This window comes from Trichosurus vulpecula, chromosome 8 (assembly GCF_011100635.1).
Source record: "Trichosurus vulpecula isolate mTriVul1 chromosome 8, mTriVul1.pri, whole genome shotgun sequence".
Lineage (NCBI taxonomy): Eukaryota > Metazoa > Chordata > Mammalia > Diprotodontia > Phalangeridae > Trichosurus > Trichosurus vulpecula.
Window position 1 is genome coordinate 90,159,621 of NC_050580.1, and position 23,318 is coordinate 90,182,938.

Consider the following 23,318-nt stretch of genomic DNA (forward strand, 5'->3'; position numbering starts at 1 on the left):
GCAAGGCTTCTGCAGGATTCTGAGTGTGTGTAGCTGATTCTATTTGTTGTTCTCTTTGTTTTTTCTGGTGCACTTTTAGAGCTTTAGTGGAGGTGATTTGAAGGGATCTGGACTCTTCTGGGTCCTTATACACCACCATCTTCCCACAGTCCTCAGGTCCTCCCAGTGATGTGGTCTAGGAGTGTTAGGAACCCCAAAATGCCAGGGTATAGGGCGGGTCTGCCTCAAAAGAATTCGACCACTCAAGCCTTCTTTCAGTCAGAGTAGCGAGGTTTTGTTATAAAACTAGGTGGGTGAGATTCTAAGAATCTGCTGAGGTTTTGTTTTGACAGTTCAACAAGGGAGGACTTTTTAAGAAAAAAAAATTTTGGGGACAGGGGAAGTAGGTTGTGATAGTGAGGGAAAAAGAAGAATGATAAATCAATGAAAACTTTTTACAAGTTTGTAGAAGATAAGGTTCAGAGATAAGCAGAAAAGCTAGACAGCTTTGGAAATAGTGTGTGGAATGTCAGAATATACTTTTAAAAAACCATATGTAATGGAGATTCAGGGTTTCATGTACAGCACTCTTCTGTTCTTTATATATGGAATGCTCTTACTGGCTATTAAGTTGAAGATGCCAACAATTATCTTTTAAAAATCAAATATACTCAAATATTGTGTAAAAAGCAATAAATTTGGCATTAGACAAGCTGAGTTTAAGTCCCAACTTTGACAGCCATTTAATTTCTTGAAACTTCAGTTTTCTAATTTATGAAATGCGGCCATTAAAGCTTAAACTTATTTATAGTGGTATTGTTGAGAAAGTACTTATAAACTGTAAACCATTATATGAATATGTTATCATTAATCATTATTTAACATTTTATTATTCTATGAAAGGTGGAAAATTGCTTACCTTCATCTATTAGAGTTTGAAACAATAGGGGATGAATTTCTTCAGATTGTGGTACATAGCCTTAATGGTGATGATTGGATCACTTGGTGTACACTTCCAGAATGTTCACGTAATTTTAAAGATAAAAACTGTAATTCTTTTTGTTTATAGAAAAGAATAGTAATGGTTATAATACAAGTTACTTAGTTTTTTGGAGACCACAATAGCTGATAGTAAGTTTAGAATATCATGAATTTATCTCATTTGATCCTTCCCACAGGCTTGTGAGGTAGGAGCCATGGATATTACTTGTGTTTTGTAGATGAGGAAACTGAGGCTTAGAGAAATTAAGTTACTCGCCCATGGTGACACAGTTATTAAGTATCAGAGATGGAATTTGGGCCTAGATCTTCAGGTGATAATGTAATGTGTTTTGACTTCGAACTTACTTTTTTCCTTTTATTGATTATCCATAAGCAAAATTATAATATACAAACATGTGTACACATATGTACACATATGTATGTGTGTACACATACATATATTGGCTAAAAGCATTGCTTCTTAAAGTTGGAAGGAATCTTTCAAGTATGTCCCTCAAATGTGAGTCACTAATTGCTGCTTCCAGCATCACTCACAAGTCATCCAGCCTCTGTTTGAAAACTGGAGCTTAGAAGGCAGTTAGCTCCATGTAATACTTTCATTTTCAAGGAATTGCACATAAGTCCTAAACTTTAGAAAGCCAGACACATGGGCACTAGGGAAAAGACAAGCTAGAGCTGAAGGTGGCAATGAGGCCAGATTTAAATTTTTCAGTGATTTAAAAATTTACAACTGTAGCTTTTGAAGTTTCCTTAGTATATTTAAGAATGCAATTGTTATTTAAAGTGGATTGTGAAGTATAATATTTTTTTCTTATTTTTCTTTTTGTGTGTGTGTGTCTTTCGTTTCTGGGGGAATATGATTCTTTTCAATACCTACTATGCAGTTCACAAGATTCCTTTGCAGTTCACCACTGGAGGTAAGAATTTACTACTCGTTTATTTTAACTAGATTCTTATAGCATATTTGTTACTGTATTAATTTTTACAGGCAAGTATATAATAAAGCACACTGGTTTGTGATATTTGGACATACAGTTTTCTGTAAAACTGATAAGGGCTCATTTGGAGATGTATAAGATAGTTCAGTTCAGTTTGCATTCTCTTTCATTTATCCCTATTAAACTTGTCCTTAGTTTTAAAGCATTACTTAAGACAATGTTAATATCACTCCTTTTCAATTCATTGGTCATTTATTAAGCGCTCTTAAAAGTTTCATACTGTGCTCCAATTAATGATGGGAACAAAACAAGTAAGAGCTACTGTCCTCAGGGAATTAACAGTACTTGAGAAGAGACTTGAGCACATTGAACAATTAAGGAGTCGTTGGGCGTGGCCAGGGGAAGAAAGTTGTACATATCATTTGATTTTTTAGAGAGGAAGAAGTCACAGAATCACAGATTTTGACATTTGGATGGGACCTTGGTGGTCTTCTAGTCCAACCTCCACACAAAAGGAATCCCCATTAGGACTTTCCTGACAAGTGCTCATCCAGCCTTCTCTGGGAGACCAGCTTTCAAGGAAGGAGAATACACCACTTCTTGAAACAGCTTATTCTACTTTTGGCCAGCAGCTTTAATTGTTAGGAAGTTTTTCCTGACATCAAGCCAAAATTTATCCCTTTGCAATTTCTGCTCATTGTTCCTGATTCTGCCCCCTGGGCACAAACAGAACAAATGTAATTCCTCCTCCACACAACAGCACTTGAAATACTTGAAGGCAGCTAACATATCTTTCCCAGGCTAACCATGCCCACAATCCTCATATGATGGACTCCCCTTCACCATTCACCAAGGTTGCTTGCCTGTCTGGATACTTTCCTACTTGGAGGATATAGTCGTCTGCCATGGTACCCAGAGCAAAACACAATACTGCTGATGAGATCGGACTACAGTGGAACTATCAGCTTCCTTTTCCTGAAAGCTATGCCATTCTTAATGCAACTGAATATTGCATTAACTAAAAAGGCTGAGACATCACACTCTTGACTCATATTGAATTTGCAGGCTGCTAAAACCTCAAATCTTTTTCAGAAAACTGCTTTCTAACCATGCCTCTCCCATATTTTGCCTGTGAGGTTGATTTTTTTGTGTGTGTGTCCAAATATAAGACTTTACATTTTTCCTTCTTGAATTTCACCTTATTATATCTGGCTCAATATTTTAGCCTGTCAAAATCTATTTGAATCCTGAATGTCATCTTCTTCCTAGCTTTATGTCATCTTCAAATTTGATGAACTTGCCAACTGTGCGTATATTGAAGTGATAAAAATGTTTACCTGCATAGTGCCAAGTTCCTAGGGGTCCTCCACTGGTGTCTCCTGCATCATTGACATTGAACCATTAACAACAAGCCTTTGATTCCAACTCTCTAACCTTTTCTGCATTCATCTAATTGTATGATAATTTAATTCATATATGTCCTTTTCCACAAGAATAATACGAGATTTTTTTTCTGAAGGCTTTGCTAAGGTAGGTGACCTATATCTCTAGCATTCCTCTCACTTTTCCATTTAGCAACCCTGTCAAAAAAGGAAATGAAGTTAATCTGACAAGACCTATTCTTTTTTAAAATAAATTTTTATTGATGTATTTTTGGTCACTTCACCTACATTTTTCACTATATGTCTCCATCTTTCCCTTCCCAGAAGGCCAGAAAAAAATACAGTTTGGCAAGACTGACACATTAAAAAAGTCTGACATTGTATGCAGCATTCTAGATCCATAATCCCCACCTTTACAAACAAGGTGGGGAGATATTTTATCTTTTGAGGCCTAACTTAGTGATAATAATTTCGTAGTATTCATTTTCTATTGTTTTGTTGTTCTTTACGTTTGTGTCGTTGCTGGAGAAGGGAATGGCAAGTCACTTCAGTATTTTTGCCACGAAAACTCCAAATGGGGCCATAAAGAATTGGACATTACTGAAAAATAACTCAACAACAACACATTTATGTTGTTATGTTTATTATACGCATTGCTTTCCTAGCTCTTGGTTCATTTAGAACATGATATGTTCTTGACGATGCTATGCTAGGTCTTTGTAATTGCTGCTTCCCTTTCTAGGTGTTTACCAACCATCCTTTTAATGGTTCATTGTAGAATTTTTCAAGAAATTGAAGTTAAACTTACTGGGTTTTAGTTTGCAGATTTGTTAAAAGAAGCATGATGGAGAAGGAACACTGGCTTTGGCATTAGAGGTTCTCAACCATTGGCTTGCAGAGCACTTGAAGGTGTGACCTTCGTCTCTTGAGCCTGTTTCTTCATCAGTAGAATGAGGAGATTACAATAGGTGTTCCTGAAGAGCCCTTCCAGCTATAAATCTATGGTTCCCTTCTCTCTTTTGAAAAACAGGACAATATTTGCTCTTCTGCAATGTTATGGTCCCTTTCCCTTTTTCCATGTTCTTTCAAATATTATGGACGGTGGCTTAGCAGTCACATCTTCCAGTCCAAGGCTGGCAGATCAAGGTGGTTTGAGTTAATTAAGGCAGCTAGCTACCCTCCACACTATCTTCCTAACTCATCTCGGGGATGAGCTCTCTGTTAGCCATTTTAGTTTCATTATTTCCACTGCTGGTATGATTGGCTTTGGCACAGAAAACAGAAACATAGTCAGAGATGAGCAGCTCTGCCTTTCCCCTGTTGCAAGTTATCACTATGCCTTTACCTCAGGCACAGATGTGGTCCCTTTTTTGAGCTTCCTTTTTCTCACCGTCAATGAAAGAACAATCCCTTTGTGTTCTCCTTTCTGTTATCTCCAACTTTAGCTCATCCTGGGCTTTAGTACTGTTCACACCAAGTTGTTTGCAGGGCTATAAATAGGTTCCTAGGTAGGGTTGTTAAGTTTCTTGGCTACCCTTCCAATTTTGTTGTATTTCTTTTCAAAATCTGAGTTTACGAATTGCCTGGGCCTTCTGTTTTTCCTCTCCATTTATATTGTCTTCCTTGTGTGAGGCAGGTAATTTCTAAAGAAATAATTTCATTGTTTTAAAAAATATTATTTTATTATGACCTTCAATCATCAAGAAGCATATTTAATATACAAAGGAAAAAAGAAGATTGTACATGTACCCATGCATGTGTGTTCCTTGGTTCTTTTAAAAGTATTTTAAATTTAACAGGGTAATAACAAATTTTGTGCATGATTTGTGTCCCTTTCTGCAGTATTTTTTGTTTTGTTTTGTGTATTTTAAGATGTTGTATTAATGCTTTTTTATCATCTATCATTACCATTTATTTCCTCCTCCCTCCTGTCCCCCCACAACCTTCCTTTTCCCTTATAGGAGACAGGTATTGTGAAGCAAAAGAAATAACAGATTATTCTTAGGGATAATCTTTTACCACTGCTGCATCTTTTCTGTGTGAAGAGGTAGGAGGCTTGTTTCATCATCAATACAGAATTGCATTCTTCAGTGTCTCCTGGCCTTCTTTTCTCCTGTAGAATTTTAGTCTGTCCTTCATCATCAATACAGAATTGCATTCTTCAGTGTCTCCCAGCCTTCTTTTCTCCTGTAGAATTTTAGTCCGTGTCCTTCCTTTAAACCTCTATTTTCTCAAAGTTTTTTGTTGTTTTCTTCTTTGCATGACTCCCTAATGAGCTGGAGTAGTATCCATGGGCAAGTGTTTCTAAGATTATGTTACACATAGGTTACTTATCTACATTAGTGTGTGGATTTCATGTGCTGGAATTACCTGTGCCATTGAAATCACAGATCCAAACTTGTAGGGTTAAAGAAACTGGAGGGTGAGAGGTGGGGCAGCACCAGAACTATTGATGACCGAGTTCCTTTTTGTAATCTTGAATTAGAAACATGTAGCTCTATGTATATATTTGTCTCTTGTGGAATTTGATATTCCAGGTAAAATTCTAGTTTTGGAGCCACATACACATTTTTAGCAGCAACATTTAGATTTGCTAATTAACGCTTACTATTCTAAGGCAGTACCTGTGAGTTTAGGTGCTAGTATTTGGAAATCGTGTAGATTTAGAAATATTTTAATTTCTCTATTAAGGATTTGGGAAGGAAATATAAATATAGAGATGGAAAATACCTAAGTTTTGGTACAGGAGAAATACATTTTTTTGTTTGTTTCTTTTTAGAAGAGGGAAAAAAACATGAAATTTGCAGCTTATGGTAAAACTTCAAATTTTTTTGTACATTACAAATCAAAATAGGAGTGAACTATGGGGTTTTTTTGGGCTCTTGTTGTAGGTCCTAAAGAGTTAACTACCACATGGCTCTAATGAAATTGTCAGGTAAATTGTCAGTAATTTGATATGCTGCTATTTGAATGGAGCCATGTGTGGAGAGTCAGTTAGTTTCCTCTGTGGAGCAGACCCCCTTACATTCCTGCAAGCTAAAGACTAATAGAGCTCATTAAGCTTTATAGGAAAAGGGGCTTTTATCACCTCATCAAGTTAGGCAACAGATTTCCATTATATTCCTAGTTTTGTGTGGTTTTGTAGAAACTGATGGACACTCTCCTGCTAGGTTTATATCAGACCTCTCTTGTAGACATTTTTTATTGACATTTCCAAACCTGAATTAAATTTTGCATGGCACCAGTTGCAGATGTCTTCAATTAGGTGTAGTTAAATAAAAGAGATTGTATATCAGAGACCGAGAGATTCCTGAAATTCTCTCTTCTCAGACAAACTCAGCCAGCAGATCGAATAGGCTACAGTCTCATCACCATTTTAAAGGTTGACAGTGACAGAAGAAATATTTGAAAGAAAAACTAACCATTATGTGGGTATATGCCTTATGTTTTTTTTTTTCCATTTTGAATTCTTTATAGTGTATCTGACCTCCTTAATTTAGCTATACATCCCTTATATCTTAGTTACCTAGTGGTCTTCTATTCATTCCCCTTTTTTCTTTTGATTATCAAATCATACCTAAATTTAAATATGTTTATTAATAACTATTTTTTACATCACCCACACTTCCTAAAAATTATCTCTTCCCTCTCCTCTTTTCAGAGGGCTATCTCTTCTAACGTATAAATGAAAAGAAAAAAATTTTACCAAAACCGACAACAGATCACACCAATCTGCTATTACACACAGTGTAACATCTATAGTATCCCACCTCTGTAACAAACAGGAGGGTGCTCCATTCTCCGGTATCTCCTCTTCACAGCTTGGCTTGATCATGATAATGTCATAGCATTCAGTTTTGATTTTCTTCTGATTCTTTCCATTTGCGTTGTATTCACGATGTGTAATGTTTTCTTGGTTCTGCTAACTTTACTGTGCATGTGTTCATATAAGCTTTCCCATGGTTCTTTGTATAGGCTGTTTCTTATAGCAGATAATTATCTAATTCTATTTATGTATCACATGTTGATTAGCCATTCCTTAGTTTATAGGCATCTACTTTGCTTTTAGTTTTTTGCTACTATACCAAAAAGAAAGTAGAACTCTGGATTTTTTATTACTAAGGATGACAGTAATAATAATGCATTTTTATACTAATAATTTACATGTAGCTGTAATCAAACAACAAAATTATTGCTATGAAGTATAACTTTAAAAATTTTAATGGTAAAATAACAATCGCAATAACTGATTATGATGAAATTATAGTTAAATTTACATAACAAATGTGATTATAAGTTACTACTAATTATTATAACTGGTATTCAAATAGCAGTTTAATTTTACAAAGCATTTGCAGATCTCTCATTTTATCTTCACAACAGCCTTGGGAGATAGGTGCTATCATTATCCATTTTATAGGTGAAGGAACATGAGGCTGAGATAGGTTAAATCAGTTGCCCAGGGTCACCTAGCCAGGAGTATTTGAGACTGGATTTGAATTCAGGTCTTTCTGACTTCTACTTACTGCACCACCTACTTGCCTTAACATTTAATGTGTGGTGCTACGTTAAACATTTTGGTGTAAATGGGACCTTTATTTTTATCATTGATCTTTTTGGAGGAAGCTTAGTAGTGGGAGGGGAGAGATCCCTGGATCAAGGGTCTTATCTAACTATTCTCTTAAAGAATGTAGAAGAGTGTGAATTACATGATAATACAATCACTAATAATGAAAATGTAAATCAGAACAACTGAGGTTTTACCTCATACTCAGTAAACCGACAAAGATAATGAAAGATGGGCATAACCAGTGTTGTAAAGATTGTGGAAAAACAGCCACAATTAAACATTGTAGGCAGGGCAAGGAATTGTTCCAACAATTCTGGAAAGCAATTTGGAACAAGTTTTTAAAAATCCATTTTATAGGTTTTGCTTCTTATTCTTTAATAAGTGCACTTGAGAGTGGCTTTTGGTTTATATACTTAGGTTCTTATATATCTTAGGTTTTAGTCATTTATCAAAGATATGTCATGGAAAGGTTCCCCACCCGCATCCCCCTCCTGCTCAGTTGAATACTTTCTTTTTTATCCTAGTTGTGTTAATTTTATTGGTGCAAAATGCTTTTAGTTTCATTGTAATGAAAACTATTATCTTATATTTTTTTGCTTCTATCTCTTACTAGGTTAGGAAATCGCACCCTAGAACTAATTCAAATTTATAAGAATAAGAGCCATTCCCCAATTGATGTGGTCAAAATATATTACTAGGGAGTTCTTAGAGAAAGAAATCCAAGCTATAAGTAGTCATATGAAAAAAATGCTCTAAATCACTACTAATTAGAGAAATACAAATTAAAACAACTCTGAGGTACTGCCTCACACCCAGATTTGGATTTGCTAAATTGCAAAAATGAAGGAAAATGGCAAATACTTGAAGGACTGTGGCTAAAACAGGCACGCTAGATGTACCTGGTGGAGCTTGGTCCAGCCATTTTGGAAAGCAATTTGGAGCTATGCCTCAAAAGTCACTAAACTATGCATACCCTTTGACCCAGTGATACAGCTACTAGGTCCATACCCTAAAAAGATCAGAGAAAGAGGAAAAGGCTCCATAAGTATAAAAATATTTATAACAGCTCTTTTTGTGGTAGCGAAGAATTGGAAACTGGAAAGGTGCCCTTCACTTGCGGAATGGCTGGACAGTTTGTGATATATGCATATGATGGCATTTTATTGTGTTGTAAGAAATGATGACAGGGATGGTTCCTAAGATGGATAAGTAGAGGGGTCAGTCTCAGGTGGATAGAGGTTTGAATGTGGGAAGAAGTAGGAGGGGAGAGAATTTTCACCTCAGTAGTTCTTTGATTCTAGATCATTGGGCTAAGGGAAGGAAGACTCAGCATGTTCTTGATCATGTAGAATTACCAGTTGATAACAATATCTGGTATTTATGTAGTGTGCTTAAAATTTGTAAAGCTCTTTATTATCTTATTTGACCTTCACAACAATCTGGTGAAGATAGTTGTTGTTAAGTCATTTCAGTCATGTCCCACTCTTCATGACCCCTTTTGGGGTTTTCTTTGCAGAGACACTGGAGTGGTTTGTCATTTCCTTCTCCAGCTCATTTTATAGATGAGGAAACTGAGGCAAACAAAGTTAAGTGACTTGCCCGGGGTCACACAGCTAGTACATGTCAGAGGCTGGATTTGAACTCAAGAAGATGAGTCTTCCTGACTTCAGGTCTGGTAGTGTATCCATTGTGCCACCTAGCTGCCCCTGTAGCTGCTAGGTCGTAGGTACTATTATTATCCCTATTTTGCAAATAAGGAAACTGAGGTTTAGAAAGGTAAAGTGATTCCCCCATGATCATGTAACTAGTAAGCATCTAAAGTCGGATTTGAACTCATGTTCTTGATCACCATGTTCATTGTTCTGTTCACTACAACTGTCCCACTTTCTGGGTTCTTGTAATGTTGGATTATAGATTTGGTGTGGCCTGCCTACTTCTTTGGCTCGTAGAGACCCAGGATGTTTCTAGTTCTGAGATCCTGAGATCAGAGAAGAGGGTGGTGACTAGGATTTGGGGACTTGCTCTCTGCTGCACAACTGCTCTGGAGCCTCATTCCAAATTTTAAGGCCCAAGACATACCTAGAAGGCACTCTGCTTATAGAGTAAGCATTTAACTCTGGATTTCAAATGGTTTTTATAACTTCTGTATAGCCTTTGCCTATTTATGGAGAGATTCCTGCCTTCTTCTCCATTCTTTGGATATCTTCTTGAGCCCTTTCTAATTCCTAATTAGGAACAGACTATATTGTGCTTGGTTCTTTTATTCGAACCACATTCTCCTAGGCTACAACTTTTAATATTTATTTGTTATGCTTTATATTTGTATGTAACTTATGAAAATTTCAAGTATGTTCTCTTACACAATTCTCACCCTGAAAGATAGATCATGCAGGTATTAAGGTGGGATCTTCATTTTCCTGGGCTAGATTTCCTTCAAATCCTACTGCTCATACGTTTCAGGTGTGGGGCTCCAAAGCAAGGTATTTAGGCTCCAAATCCAGTGCTCTTTCCTCTAGCTCGTTACTGCTCTGTCCCTCTTTTTATCCCCTAGAGCTGTTTCGCTGAGTTTGCTTTTTTATTATTGTAGTTCAGAGTATGAGCATGTTCCCACAACTAAAATCACTAGAAAATAATGATTACCAAACTTTTAAAATAGTATTTTGTTTTTATTTATCTCTTAACAATTGTGAAAAAAGTACTTTTAAAACTTTAAATATTATTTTGAGGGGAAAACGTAGCAAACAATTTTAACCAGTATACATTGAAATAATTTCACATGAATTGTTTCAGTTATCTGATTACCTGTATTTCCTGTCTTTTTAATTACAGTTGAAATTGTTTCTTCAAACTCTTTCTCATCATAGTATGTTGTTATGAATATAAGCATTACTCCTGTAAAAAGTTTCATTTTTTCTTAATAAGCTATTTTAGGATGAGGAATTGGGGGCCCAGAAAGGTGAGGTCATGTGGCAGGCCCCTGAGAGCTTCTGAGTCTCTACTCACAGTCTCGCCCATCTTCTAAATAGGACCTTCCCTTGCCTTATTAACTCAAGTGTTTTGATTTAAAAAAAAATAAATGCCTAGTAGTTACTGGTGTTTACATTTTGGTATGTTACTGTGAAAAGCAGAGTAACATGGAATGTCATTGTGAAAACCATTATTAGTCATTTTTGTTGTGTAAAAGAGAAGAAATAAAAAATGTGGTCTACACTTTTTAAATGCTGACTCACTCACTCCTCACCTCCCCTTCTTCCCCTCCACTGTAAAAGCTTTTTCTTGCCTCTTATGTAAGATAATTTACCCCATCCTACCTCTCCCTTTGCCTTTTTCCCAGTACATTCCTCTCTTACCCCTTAATTTTATCTTTTTTTTGGTTATCATCCCATTATATTCAACTCACACCTGTGCCCTCTGTCTATATATACTCCTCCTTATTGCCCCATTAATGAGAAAGTTCTTATGGGTTACAAGTATCATCTTCCCATGTAGGAATGTAAACAGTTTACTCTTATTAAATACCTTAAGATCTTGTATTGTTTTTATCAATAATGCTTGAAAGTCCTCTATTTCATTGAATGCCCACCCCCCTTTTTTTTTTACCCTGGAGGATTATACTCAGTTTTGGTGGGTAGGTCATTCTTGATTGTAATCCTAGCTTCTTTGTCCTCCAGAATATCATATTCCAAGCCCTCTGATCTTTCAATGTAGAAGCTGCTAAATATTGTGTTATTCTGACTGTGGCTCTATGATCCTTGAATTATTTCTTTCTGTCTGCTTGCAATATTTTCTCATTGACCTGGGAACTCTGGAATTTGGCTATAATACTCCTGAGAGTTTTCATTTTGGCATCTCTTGCAGGATGTGATCAGTGGATTCTTTTAATTTCTGTTTTCCCCTCTGGTTCTAGAGTATCAGGGCAAATTTTTTTGATAATTTCTTGAAAGATGATGTCTAGGCTCTTTTTTTGATCATGACTTTCATGTAGTCCAACAGTTTTTGAATTATCTCTCCTATTCTATTTTCTATAGATCTGTTTTCCAAGTCATTGTTTTTCCAATGAGATTTTTCACAGTCTAGTTTTTTATTCTTTTGGGTTTTGTTTTTTGTTTTTTGATTTCTCATAAAGTCATTAGCTTCCATTTTATCAATTCTAATTTTTAAGGAATTGTTTTCTTCAGTGAGCTTTTGTACCTCATTTTCTATTTGGCCAGTTCTACTTTTTAGGTAGTTTTTTCCTTCATTATTAAATTTTTGTGCCTCTTTTTTTCCATTTGGTCAATTCTACTTTTTAAGGCATTCTCCTCACTGATTTTTTGGACCTCTTTTACCGTTTGGCCTAGTCTGTTTTATAAGATGTTATTTTCTTCAGTATTTTTTTTTGTGTCTCCTTTACTAAGCCATTGACTCTTTTTTCATGATTTTCTTACATTACTCTTATTTTTCTTTCCAATTTTTTCCTCTAGCTCTCTTATTTGATTTTCAAAATCCTTTTTGAGTTCTTCCATGGCTTGAGACCAATTCATATTTTTTTTTGGAGGCTTTGGATGTAGGAATTTTTTTCTTATCTTCTTCTGATTCTGTTTTTTGGTCTTCCTTGTCACCATAGTAACTTTCTTTGGTCAGAATTTTTTTCTGTTGTTTGCTTATTTTCCTAGCTATTACTTGACTTTTAACTATTAAAGTGGGGCTCTGCTTCCAGGGTACATGGCACATTGTCCCAAGTTTCAGGGATTTTGTGCAGCTTCTAAGGATCTGTAAGTTTTCACTTCTTCCAAGGTGGTATGATCTAAGGAAAGGTGTGTTTAGTACTCTCTTGGCGTGTACTCTGGTCTCTGAGTGACCACAAGCACTCTTTTCTGTCCTGGAACTGTCCTGCTCCACTATGGCCACAAGCTCTGGTGTGCTAGTGTTCCTCCTTGCCTTGGGACTGCCAGTCAGGACTGTGACCCTGATCCCGAGTATGGGTAAAGCAATAGAGTCCTACCCCCAGTTCCAGCAGAGAGACCCCTGTAATATCCTTCTGATTAATTGTTCAACCCCCTTCCATCTGTGGGCCAAGACGTCCAGAAACAGCCACTGCTGTTGCCTCTGCTGATTCAGTGGCTCCCGAGGCCTGCTCCTGGTTTGTTGTGTTCTAGCCTGCATTGGTGTGGCCTGTGCTGGACTGTGCTCCACTCTCACCGAGGTGTGAAAGACCTTTTCTGGAGTCTCTGGACTGAGAGGTCTGGAAACTGCCAGTGCTGGTTCAGTCGTCCTCAGGCCTGCTTCTGGTTTGCTGGGGCCTAGTTTGTGCTGGCTCAGCCTGTGTTCCTCTTTCACTCTGGTGCAACAGACCTTTCATGCTGACCTTCTAAATTGTCTTGGGCTGGGATATTGTTTATATCTTTTTGTGGGTTCTGGTGCTCTAGAATTTGTTTGGAGTCATTATTTAAAATTATTTGGAAGGGTTTGGGAGAAAGCTCAGGTGAGTCCTTGCCTTTACTCTGCCATCTTAGCTCTGCCCCTTTTTTGTTGCATTTCTCATTAGTAAGTATAATTTTAAGTTAATTGTCTTTAGAAGGGAATGTGAGAGGTATTTGGAAACCAGCAAACTGGAATATTCTTCCATTATCACTGTTATAATATCATGTAATTCATATCTAAGGAAGTATGTTGTTTAGAAGATAACACAATTTACTGCCTGTAGTATAAAATAGGTTGTAAAATACTGGTATCTAGCATGTTATGCTGTCTAAGCAGAGTTTCAAGGATGTGTTGTTAGGAAAACCAGCAAAGAGAAAAGTGAAGTTGCGATGAAGTTGTAATATTCCATACTAATAAAGTGCTATGTACAGTAGCATTAGTACAGTTGGTTGAAAACAGACAGAAATAGGACCACAACTCTAATTCTTAAAATTATGAGAAATCTGGTGCCTGGAATTTCTGCAAGGTGCATATCTTGCTGCTAAGCAGCATCCCTTCTTTTCTGGCAAGAGAAAAAAATCTTTTTTTTGATGAACTCCTTGTTCTTTTGGCTTAGTGAATGGGAGCGTATTTATATGGGGAAGCATGGATGTGATGTTTGTCTCTTGCTTCTGGGAGTTGATGGTCAGGAGAAGTAGAACCACTGCTTGCTGAGACTCAGAGGTTTACTTACTGGTTAGCAGTAAGCACGCCAGCTAAGCTGACCTTTTTGTGGTGTCGTAGCTTTATAAACTGAAAAATTGCACGATAATAGTAATAATAATTACTAGCATATTAAAGTTTTGTCACATGGCTTTACATAGACTTTCTTATTTGATCCTCAGAAGAACCCTGTGAGGTAAGTTAGATGGCACAGTAAATAGAGTGCTAGACTTGGGTGTCAGAAAGACCTGAGTTCCAGTGCTGCCGTAGACAATTAGTAGCTGTGTCACCCTAGGCACATCATTTAATCTCTGCCTTAGTTTCCTCCTCTGTAACATGGAGATAATAATAGCACCTAATAATAATAATAATAGCTTACACTTATATAGTGCTTACTATGTGCCAGGCACTTTGCTAAGCACTTTTATAATTATCTCATTTAATCTCATTTAATTTAGAACAACCTTAGGAGGTAGGTACTATTATTATCCCTTTTTACAGATGAGGAAACTGAGGCATACAGGTTAAGTGATTTGCCTCGGGTCACGCAGCTAGTAATTGAGGCTAGATTTGAACTGAGGTCTTCCTGACTGCAAGCCCAGTGCTATATCCACTGTGCCACCTAACTGTTCCAAGATTGTTTTGCCATAAAATGAAATATTTGGAAAACCGTTTGCAAACTTTAAATTGCTCTATAAGTGCTAGTTATTATTATGTTATTAAGTTCTATTATCATCCCTTTTTTACAGATGATGACACTGAGGTTGGTAGAGTTAAATGAATTGCCCAGGATTACACAGCTAGTGTGTCTGGATAAAATTTGAATTCAGGTATCCCTAACTGTTAGGTCTAGCACTCTCTCCATTACTCTACCTACCTGCTTTTGTAATGAGTTATTTCTACTCCCATTGACAAACAGGATTAAAGATGGTAACCATTTTGGAGTAGGGTAGGGTGCAGTTGTCATTTCTCCTTACTAGAAGCATCTCTTTTTCCTTCCAGAAGTTTCTGCTTAGTTGTGCCATTAAAGATATAACCACTGCCTTCTCTTGCGATATAAGAACCTATATTCTGCCTCAAAATAGCCAAATCAATCGAGATGGAATTCAGAAGCTTTTATTAACATGAGACTCTCTCATAGGGAGAGTATACTTATGTATATACCTTTGTTCTCCCACAATTCTTGCTTCCTCTTACTTTACTGCATCCTGGGAGAGGGCTCATTATAATTCAGAAGATCTTTCCTTTGATCCTTTTAAAAAATATCTCACTGATGCTCTTTTGTACATTTGGGCAGCTAGGTAGTACAGTGGATAGAACATTATGCCTGGCATCAAGAATACCTGAGTTCAAATCTAGCCTGAGATAATCACTACACTTGTGACCTGGGCAAGTCACTGAAATTCTGTTTGCTTCAGCAGCTTCTTCACTGAAACGGTGATCATAATAGCATCGTCCTTCAGGTGTTGTGAGGATCAAATAAGACAGTGAGTGTAAAGCATTTAGCATAGTGTCTGGCACATAATGGAATGTTACCTGTTATTATTACATTGCTAACACTTCCCAGTAACTCCCCCTAGTTCTCTCAATAGAACCTTCTCTTGCAAAAAAAAAAAGTACAGTTATGGAAAACTAATCAATAAATATGAATCTGAAAATATATATTTCATTCCCTACTTCAGTCCACCATCTGTCTGGTGAGAAGTGGGAGACGTGCTTCACCATCAGCTGGCTCTCTGGAGTCAAATCATCCCCGCATTGTCTTGGTGTTGTTTTCCTTTGTGTTATTGTGGTAACTGCTAACTGCACTCTGAACTCTTTGCATTTGTCACTTCTTATGGTGTGATATTATTCCATTATATATCCATACAACAAAATTTGTTCCCTATTTTAATGAGCATCTGCTTTGTTCTAGTTCTTTGCTATTTCAGAAAGTGCTGCCATGAATATTATACACGTATGTATAAAATATTCATACTTATGTACATATATGTGTGCATACGTATATAATGAGACCTTTCTTTTTGATTCTCTTGGGAATCTCTGAGTCAAAGGGTATGTACAGATTAATGACTTTTATAGTATAATTACCAATTGTCTGCTAATGGTGTAACTGGGCCAATTTACAGTTCCACCAGTGGTGTATTAGTGTACCTGTCTTTTCACAGCTTCTCCACTATTGACCATTTTTGTTGTTTGTCATCTTTACAAAAATGATGGCTGTGAGGCAAAACCTGAGAATAGTTTTAATTTGTACTTTTCCTTTTAATGATTTAGAACATTCTTTCATATTGCATCTTTGCTTCTTCCCTGGAGACATTCCTGTAAGGAAATGAGCAGAGTGAGGACATGGTGGAAATGGCCACTTAGCCCAGGGGAATGTGATAGATAACCCCTCTTGTTGTCCCACTGTCCTTGGGAAGTGCTCTTACTGTTAGGGTAACTCTGGTTCTCAAAATGTTTGTCTTTTCTAAGGGATAGACATATCCCACACATTTTTTCCTTGGGGTGGGGGAAGGGTAAAAAGAGCTGTCATTCTTGGTTCTGAGAACATTTTTAATTATGCCTACCCTCTCTTCTTAGTTCTCCCTAACCAGTTTGTCTTCTTGGCCGCTATTAACACGGGTGAGCCATTTATCTATTCACAAGTAACCTGATATCAACAATAACTGATTTTAGAATAGGATGTACAAAGATTTCTGTTGTTAGTATGTCGTACTATCTGTATATGTATGTATATATTTACACACAAGTGTGTGTGTGTGTGTATTTTTGTTCTTATTTAGTCATTTTTCAGTCATGGCCAACTCTTTGTGACCCCTTTGGGCTTTTCTTAGCAAAGATACTATAGTGGTTTGCCATTTCCTTTTCCAGCTCATTTTGCAGATGAGGAAACTGAGGCAAACAGGGTAGGTGACTTGACCAGGGTCAAAGAACTAGTAAGTGTCTGAGGCCAGATTTGGACTCAGGAAAATGAGTTTTCCTGACTCTAGGCCAACACTGTATCCACAGCGCCACCTAGCTGCCGTGTGTGTGTGCGTGCACGCTCGCGTGCCACCTAGCTGCCCCACTTGTGTGTATGTATAAACTAAATAATAATGTTTATGTAATTTATAATATATTTAAATAATGTAGTATTTAATAACCCAAGATAATAATCTAATGATCCCAGAATTGCCTATATACATGTGTATTTTGTATATCTCCATGCACAACACATGTACGTACATACAAATATATACATGCATACACACATACAGTTGTGTAATTATTAAATGATTTTTAAAATTTGGTAGTTTGAGGGCACATTTGAGTCTTTTAAAATTTAATTCAAGTTTTTATTCATTATTTCATTAAAATAACCTGAAATGGTTATTTTAAAATAAAGTTAGTTTTTGCAAATTGCGTAAAGAGACCTCTTCCAGAATCTTCCACTAATAACAATGTCATGGGATCTTTGATATTAAAAACCAGTTAGATTTTTGTGAGGGGTAGGGTTATTTTTGTGATGGGGTAAGGTTAAGTTGTGGGTGTTGTTAAAGGGAGAAGAAACACATAGGATTTATTAAAAGTGTATTGAGATTTTTTGATGTCTCTCCCCTTGAAACCTCCATTAAATCTCTTCAAATATTATCAATTCAGATATGGCCTTGAGGCTAGGCATGTGCCTTAGTTTTTGTTCTTTTTACTTTTAATGTTTACTTTTGGCACAAACAAGGTACATTAGACAGGTGGGTCAAAAGGCAGGTGTACTTTATCACAGTTATCACGCACAGTATGATAGTTTGGCATTTAGCCGGGTTTTAAACTATTAATGTTGATGTTATTGTATATATTATTTCATTGATTAATTGTAGAAATTATAGCATCTCTACTTGACCATGTCAATACTCAACAATTAGCTACATATTTCTTGTAGGACAAGAATCAGAATATGCTTTCTTTTTTTGGTCAGGGTTAAGGCGAAGTTGTTTATTCATAAATTAAAGTAATGTAAAAAATTAAAATCACTGAGATTAAAAATTTAAAATATTTTTTTAAAAAAGGAAAATAATTGGCTGAGTGGGTATTAGCAAGGTTCATACATAGCCCATAGATACAGTTAGGAAGGAAAAGTCAAGAGTTCTGAGGCAGCTAGGCCCAGAAGTTTTGTGACTATGACCCCTGATCATAGCATGTATTGTCTGTTCTCAACTTAGTCATTAAATTCAGTAAGCCTCTCAAAGGTAGCATGCTTGGCTTACTAATCCTACTATATATTTCATAATAATACTTGAAACTGTCTATTTACAATGAAATAAATTAGACAAAAAAGGAATGTATTTTATCTGGCAGGCTGATAAGGAGCATAAAGAATTGTGTTTTGGAACTAGCACCAAAGGGAAAAGTTTAGGTTTGGGGACCTCTAGGGTTGACAAACAAGATGCCATTAGAAAATCCCCCTCCCCCTCTCCCTCCCCTCCGCCCCCAAGGCTTGTTCAGACTCACTGTAAATTCTACACTGGACCTTTGCCTGTTAACTCAGGAGGCTTGAGCTAGAGAGAGAAAAACAAATTGTCCAAAAGTAGGTTGCAGTTCATTTTTTTATGAGCCGTATTTGGAAAAAAGCAGGCAGTAGTTGGACCAATATAGAATTATATATTGTTGACTTTATATTTAGAAGATAAGGACTAGGTCTGTTATTTCATTGATAAGGAGAACTCCTAGATCAGGAAACTACCTCTACTGATATAGATTATAACCTTCTTTGCATATTATAGTTTTAGAGAGTTGCCTAGAGCACTGTGAAAAGTTGTGCCTTGCCTTGTGTCCTGCAGCCAGTATGTGTCCCAGGTGGGACTTGAACACATCTTCTAGGTTCCAAGGTCAAAACTCTATCCGTTATGCACACTATCTCTGTGTTTACTTACTAGCAGAAATTTAAATGTAGTTGATTATTAGTTTAAATAACTTTGTCTTTCATGTGTTATTTCTTTAGAATCTAACTCCTATTTTAATACAGTGAAAATCTATAGTTAGCTTTGCACATAGTATCATGGGACAGCTCAGGTAGGACAATGGGTAGAGTGCAGGCTCTAGAATCAGAAGGACCTGAGTTCAGATGTGCCCTCAGATACTTACTAGCCCTGTGACCTTGGGCAAGTCACTTAACCCTTTTTGCCTCAGCTCCTTATCTGTAAAATGAGCTGAAGAAGGAAATGGCAAAGAACTCCAGTATCTTTGCCAAGAAAACCCCAAATGGGGTCATGAGGAGTCAGACACAACTGAAATGACTTAACAGCAACAAAGAGTCTTGTGATATATGTACCATACTATTGACCCTTAAGATAACTGCAATTCTGAAATTTAATTCGTGCTTCTGCTTTTATTGTAGGTTCCAAGAACTATAGTTCAGTAGCTTCTCTTATACCTCTGTAATTGTACATATTTACGTAATACTTATGCAAAAAAAAAAAATCAGGCCCTTGTTGCCCTCCATTGACTAGATCTTCCTGGATATCCCTTAGTTTGAGCTTACATTTTACATATTTCTTTAGATGCATTAAAACAAATTCATATAATTGACTAGACTTAATTTTCAAGAGTTGATAAGTGATGATGAGGAAAGAAAAACTAGAGTAAGTAGACTTATTGGCTCTGGTTCTGAGACAAACAATAGATTAAAAAGCAAAGACTGGGAAAGCATAAGAAAATGAATTAAAGAGTGATCTAGTTAGGTAAGGAGTTCTATGGAAACAAGAGGGCCTTGGTTAGACCAGTATACTCCATAATCAGTTTAATGTGTGACTACAGTTTGATTTAATTAATTTATGTGAACTTGTAAATCTTAGAGGTGCTTAAGATATGATCTCTGCCCTCAAGGTGCATAATTGGTCAATAGGAAAAGAATGATGTGTACACAAATAAATATAGTGTAGGGTGGAATATTTCTTTTTGGAAAATTATAAACTGAATGCTATGAGGGTTCAGTGGCAAAAACTTCATTTGGGAGGAGTCAGGGAAATTGAATTAGAGTTGGTCATTAAAGGATAGACAGGATTTAAGTTGTGGTAGGAAGATAGTGGTAGAAGAGTATTCCAGGTAGGTTGAAAAACATAAGCAATGGGTAAAAAAAACCAAAACACCAACCTAAGGCATATTTGAAGAATATTAAATATACTCATTCAGGGTGGCATCTTACATGGAAAACAGTGGTGAAATATAATAAGGCTGTTAGGATCAAATTATAGAGATCTTTGAAGACTTTGCTAAGGCATTTAGACTTTATTCTGTAGGAATTGGAGAGCTATTTTGTCTTTGCATCCCTAGCAATGGGAATATGGTAGGTGCTTAATGCTTGTTTGATGAAGGCTTTGGAGCAAGAAAGGAGCATGCATACACCTATGATTTACAATAGTTGCTCTGGCAATAGCATATCAGAGGGATTTGTGTGGAGAAACTGGAGCCATTGAGACCAATTGGGAGGATATTACAGTAGTCTAGTCTGGAAGAGGGTAGATTGGTAGCTCAGGCGGGAAAAAATCAGACTATAGAATCATACTTTGGTGATAAGAAAGATCAAACCATACAATCAGGTGCAGAAAACTAAGTCAGAACTCCTACATCCAAATCCTCCAAGAAAAATATGATCTGGTCTTAGGCCATGGAAGAGCTCAAAAAGGATCTGGAAAATCAGGAGAAGTAGAGTAAAAATTGGGAAGAGAAATGAGAGTGATGCAAGAAAATCATGAAGAACAAGTCAACAGCTTGCTAAAGGAGACCAGAAAACATGCTGAAGAAAATAACATATTAAAAAATAGACTAACCCAAATGGCAAAAGAGCTCCAAAAAGCCACTGAGGAGAAGAATTGCCTTAAAAAGCAGAATTGACCAAATGGAAAAGGAGGTCCGAAAGTTCACTGAAGAAAATAAGTCCTTAAAAATTAGAATGGAGCAAATGGAACCTAATGACTTTATGAGAAATTAAGACATTATAAAACAAAACCAAAAGAATGAAAAAATAGAAGACAATGTGAAATATATCATTGAAAAAACCACTGACCTGGAAAATAGATCCAGGAGAGATAATTTAAAAGTTATTGGACTACCTGAAAGCCATGATCAAAAAAAGATCCTAGACATCATCTTTCAAGAAATTATCAAGGAAAACTGCTCTGATATTCTAGAACCAGAGGAGAAAATAGATGAAAGAATCTACCAATCACCTCCTTGAAAGAGATCCCAAAAGGAAAACTCCTAGGACTATTCCAGTAACTAAATTCCAGAGTTCCCAGGTCAAAAAGAAAATATTACAAGCAGCCAGAAAGAAATAATTCAAATGTTATGGAAACACAATCAAGATAATACAAGATTTGGCAGCTTCTGCATTAAGGGATCAGAGGGCTTGGAATATGATATTCCGGAGGTCAAAGGAGCTAGGATTGAAACCAAAAATCACATACCCAGCAAAACTGAGTATAATACTTCAGGGGAAAAAATGGTCATTCAATGAAGTAGAAGACTTTCAAACATTTTTGATGAAAAAAACAGAGCTGAACAGAAAATTTGACTTTAAAATACAAGAATCAAGAGAAACATGGAAAGGGAAATTATAAGGAACTTATTAAAGTCAAACTGTTTAAGGGAGAGGTAGGATTGGGTAAATTACTTCACATAAAAGAGGCAAGAAAAAGCTTTTACAGTAGAGGGTGAGAGGGAATGAGTGAACCTTACTCTCGTTGAGTTTGGCTTAAGGAGGGAATAACATACATGCTCAATTGGGTATGACAATCCATTTTACTCTACAGGAGAATAGGGGAGAAGGGGGTAAGAGAGGGAGGATGATAGAAAGGAGGGCAAATGGGAGGAGGGGCTAATTAGCAGCAAACAGTTTTGAGGAGAGGGACAGGGTCAAAGGAGAGAATAGAATAAATGAGGGGCAGGATAGGATGAAGGGAAATATATTTAGTCTTTCACAACAAGACTGTTATGAAAGTGTTTTGCATGACTACACGTGTATAACCTATATTGAACTGCTTGCCTTCTCAATGAGGGTGAGTGGAGAGGGAAGAAGGGAGAGAATGTGGAGCTCAAAATTTTAAAAACAAATGTTAAAAATTGTTTTGACATGCTACTGGGAAATAAGATATACAGGCAGTGGGATATAGAAATCTATCTTGCCCTACAGGAAAATAGAAGTGAAGGAGATAAGAGAAGGGAAGGGGCAGTGATAGAAGGGATTGCAATTTGGGGGATAGGGTAATCAGAATGTATGCTACCTTGGGGTGGGGAGAGGGGAGAGATCGGGAGAAAATTTGGAACTCAAAATCATGTGGAAGTGAATGTTGAAAACTAAAAATAATAGTAAAAAAACAAAAACGAAAAAGAAAAGTGCAAAGAGGTCACAAAGAGTTGGACATGACTGAAAAATGACTGAAGAAATCTAGAAGTAATTAATGCCTGAACTAGGTTGATAAAAGTGAGAATTGAAAGGAGATGATGGGTTCAAAAGATGGTAAGGAGGTATAACTGCCTGTTTTTCAAGATTTGGCAACTGATTGAATTTGAGATATATTTGAGAAACAGTTTGAAAAAGACTGAAGTTTTAAGTCTGGATTACTAGGAAGATAGTAGCAAAGACAAGAGAGCAGGTGGGCATTCTTTCTCTTCTGAGGTCATGGAAACCTTCTCAAAGAGATGGAATGGGGAACCCATTACTTCTTAAAGCATTCCATTTCATTTTGTAATAGTTCTAATTTTTAAGGAGTTTTTCTTCACCTCACATCAAATCGAAATCTTCCTCTGCTACTTATACCTGTTACTCTAAAATTCTGTGCTCTTGGGACCAAGCAAAAGAAGTAAAAACCCCTTCCACATTAGAGCCCATCAGAAACTTGAAGATTACAATTATGTGTTCCATATAGCTATCTCTTCTTCATTCTAAACATCCAGTTCTTTCATTTGAACCTAGTATAGCATGATCTCAAGACCCAGTTTACCTTCTCTAGCTTAGTAATTAATAAGCGTGCTGGTAATGTTTAATAACTGACTCTCCAGAAAGAAAAACCCAATTACATATACATAACACATTTACATTTTAGTCAATAAACATTTATTAAATGCTTGTTGTTCAGTTGTTTTCAGTCATTACAGACTCTGTGACCCCATTTGGAGTTTTTTTTTGGCAAAGGTACTGGAGTGGTTTGCCATTTCCTTCTCCAGCCCATTTTACAGATGAGGAAACTGAGGCAAACAGGATGAAGTGACTTGTCCAGGGTCACTAGTAAATGTCCGAGGCCAGATTTGAATTCAGCAAAAGGAGTCTTTGTGACTCCAGGCCCGTCACTGTATCCACAATGCCAC

At 36.6% G+C, this 23,318-nt stretch overlaps 1 protein-coding gene across 7 annotated transcripts in view; it reads left to right on the forward strand.

Annotated features, from left to right (window-relative positions):
* Positions 1–23,318, forward strand: part of ATE1 (arginyltransferase 1) — a 198,208-nt gene that overhangs the window by 48,005 nt on the left and 126,885 nt on the right. For all 7 annotated transcript variants that reach the window (XM_036735165.1, XM_036735163.1, XM_036735166.1 and 4 more), the window contains one exon: positions 1,866–1,898. In XM_036735165.1, coding sequence (XP_036591060.1) covers positions 1,866–1,898 — 33 coding nt within the window. The remainder of the gene's footprint in view (positions 1–1,865; positions 1,899–23,318) is intronic.